We start from the raw sequence: 2835 nt of genomic DNA on the forward strand, positions 1-2835 counted from the left end.
AACAAAAAAAAAAAAAAAAAAAAAAAAAAAAAAAAAAAAAAAAAAAAAAAAAAAAAAAAGGGCCACGTACCAGACAACAAAAAAAAAAAAAAAAAAAAAAAAAAAAAAGATAATAAAATACCAAAATATTGTCCTTTTCCTCAAAGATGATCCCAGTTATTCTAGACGGAGCCAGAATACCTATCACAAAAGGGCTGATAAGTGGGGTGCAGATATCTAAGCGTTGAACAGCTTGTTTTCGTGGAAGATACATTTCTTTGACAGCCACCCCGAACTCCCCTGCAGGACACACAGGAGAGTCAGCTTGTGACTTAAACTGAGGTCAGTACACAGTGTGTTGCTTACTGGGAAGGGTCTGGAGACTTAACATCCCCGGCACTGGTAAAGGAAAGCTGTGGTCCCCCATCTGAAGCCAGGTGCACTGCCCTTCAGTCATGGCCTGCTGTGTTCTGAAAGCTGGGACACAGAAAGCTTGGGATGAACCTGCCAGGGTTCGAGCGCAGCCCCGAGAAGCAGTGCGGGGACAGTGCGGGACACCAGAGCTCAAGACCAGTTCCCTCATTAACAAGGGGTGGGGCCGTGGAAAGTTCTGTTGGCCTCTCTGAGCCTGAATTTCTTCTGTAAAATGGGGCTGATGCTCCCTGCCCATAGCAGGTGTGGGCGATGCAACAAGGTAATGAAGGTGAAAGTGGAAACCCCCAAATGGAGGATGACAGTTCAGCCTGGCAGCGACCTTCATGAGAGTGCAAAGTTTCTCTTGTCAGGGGAGGTCTTCCATTATTTTAGGATCTTTTTGGCAAGAATAACCCATGGTCAGTTTAAAGGGCACGCATGCACACGACACACGGCACACACACACACAAACACACGCAGTGAAGATTGTTGGGGTGGGCTGCTTTCATGGGGTCTCTACTGGGAACCAGCTGAATGCCCTTCTTGGCAAGGGGCCGCCATAGGGTGGTGAAGGGGCCTGTTTCACCTGCAGATACCCTCTCCTGCCTTGTCTGCCCCCCCAGCGCCCTCCAACTTAATAAAATCTGCAGCTTTTTGGAGGCATTGGGCCCCTCCCGCCGGGACTGTCAAGTTTGCCAATCCTGGTGTATCATAAAATGTTTCATTCACTTTGTGACTCAGAAGTTTCATTTCATCCCTGGGAAATCACTGACCGTGAAGCAGAGGCCAGCGTGCCCGCTGGGTTTCTGTGGTGCACCGGCAGCGTTGCAGGAGTCCGGTGGGAACTTGCTAAAGGAAAAGAAATGACAGCCCCCGAGAGTGTCCAGATCCCATGGAGATGGCCGGAATTCTTCCAGAATTTGGAATTGATTTTCAAAATCAAGAATGCAAATCTGAGTTCATGCTGTGTTCAGCTGCATATTAAAGAGAAGACTCAAGTACACACTTAAAAGGGATGTTTAAGTTCTAAAAATGATAAGAGTTTGCAAGGCCGCAAGATCTATAGATCCAGTGAGGTTTCTCTTTCCTTTAGTCTTTCAGGGGGTCCAATCAGCAAACCAGTCATTGCAGCAGTCGTTGCAGGAAAAGTGCTTTCTGGAAAACATAACTGGCCACATGTGAATGAATCATAACGCGTTTCTCCCGGTTTTGCTCTTCTGTCCTAGATTCTTTTGTTGGTGGAGTCATTGGCCTCATTTTTGCCTACATTTGCTACAGACAGCACTACCCGCCTCTGGCCAACACAGCTTGTCACAAACCCTACGTCAGCCTACGAGTCCCGCCGTCGCTGAAGAAAGATGAGAGGCCCACGGCCGACAGCGCACCCAGCCTGCCCCCTGAGGGGATCACCGAGGGCCCCGTCTGACGGGGCCCTCGGAGGATGGACGCCGAGCCCAGGCCACGCGCTACCACCTATCATAACGCGGTAGAAGAGGTTTTCTGTAGTGTGCGCCTCATCGGTTGCTTCTCCGAGTCATCCTTCTCCTTCCATTTTGCCAATGGTGTTCCTGCTACTTTAGATGTCTACTTTCAGCTCTCCTGAATTTGCAAGGGAAGGACCCACGAACATTCTCTGAGGGGCCTGTGGGTTTGGAAGGAGGCTGCAAGGGTGGGCGGGCGCAGCTTGGTCGATTCCTCCATCTGAAATGTTTGCCGTCGCAGCCACCGTCCTGTGATTTCATGATTGTAAAGCATAATAAAATGTCCCACCTGGAAGACGTGGCGTTGGCCGTTCGGCGCACAAGTCATTCGGGGCCGCAAGTGAGTCTCGCATCCGCCGCCGGGTGAGGAGCTGGCCCAGCGCTGCTCTGGCTGTGGTCACTCTGGGTGCTGAGCTGGGGGCAAAGGCTGAGAACTTCACGACAGGCGGCCGCAGCTCCCGTCTCTGAAATGGACTTGCAACTTGGAGACACAGCCTTAGTATCTCCAGGGCTTTGGGAATCGTTGAATCTAGAAGGAAGTGAGATGAATAAGCTCACGCATAGGCTTCCACCAAACACGATGAAAATAAAGGTTCCAAGTATGGGCAGGGGGTCACTGCAGTTTTCTGAGGGCCCTGGCTACCGTTTCCTTTCAGGGGAACGGCTGGGTGACGATGGAGTAAGAAGCAGCCTCCAGGTAGGACTTCTTCCGCTGCAGGATCCCAGTGCTTGAAAGCTTCTTAGGCGGCGGCGGCATGTCCCCATTCCTGTCTGGCAGGTGGCGTCACAGCATGACAGGGTGCGGGCAGAGGCGCCGGAGCGCAGTCAGCAACATGCTGTCTCTTGCTCAGCTCTTCAAACTGTTTAAAAGCGGCCAGTCGAGGGCTTCCCTGGTGGCGCAGCGGTTGAGGGTCCGCCTGCCGATGCGGGGGACGCGGGTTCGTGCCCCGGTCCGGGAAGA

General features: G+C 51.7%; 1 protein-coding gene across 8 annotated transcripts in view; it reads left to right on the forward strand.

Annotated features, from left to right (window-relative positions):
• Positions 1 to 2835, forward strand: part of PLPP4 (phospholipid phosphatase 4) — a 532132-nt gene that overhangs the window by 436619 nt on the left and 92678 nt on the right. For 4 of the 8 annotated variants that reach the window (XM_055080898.1, XM_028481212.1, XM_028481214.1 and 1 more), the window contains one exon: positions 1620 to 2015. The exons of 2 other annotated variants lie outside the window; for them this stretch is intronic. In XM_055080898.1, coding sequence (XP_054936873.1) covers positions 1620 to 1819 — 200 coding nt within the window. In that variant the 3' untranslated portion in view covers positions 1820 to 2015. Of the gene's footprint in view, positions 1 to 1619; positions 2170 to 2835 lie in introns of those variants that run through there. 2 more of the 8 variants (XM_024121387.1, XM_028481216.1) reach the window with 2 other exon arrangements.

Source organism: Physeter macrocephalus, chromosome 20 (assembly GCF_002837175.3).
Source record: "Physeter macrocephalus isolate SW-GA chromosome 20, ASM283717v5, whole genome shotgun sequence".
NCBI lineage: Eukaryota > Metazoa > Chordata > Mammalia > Artiodactyla > Physeteridae > Physeter > Physeter macrocephalus.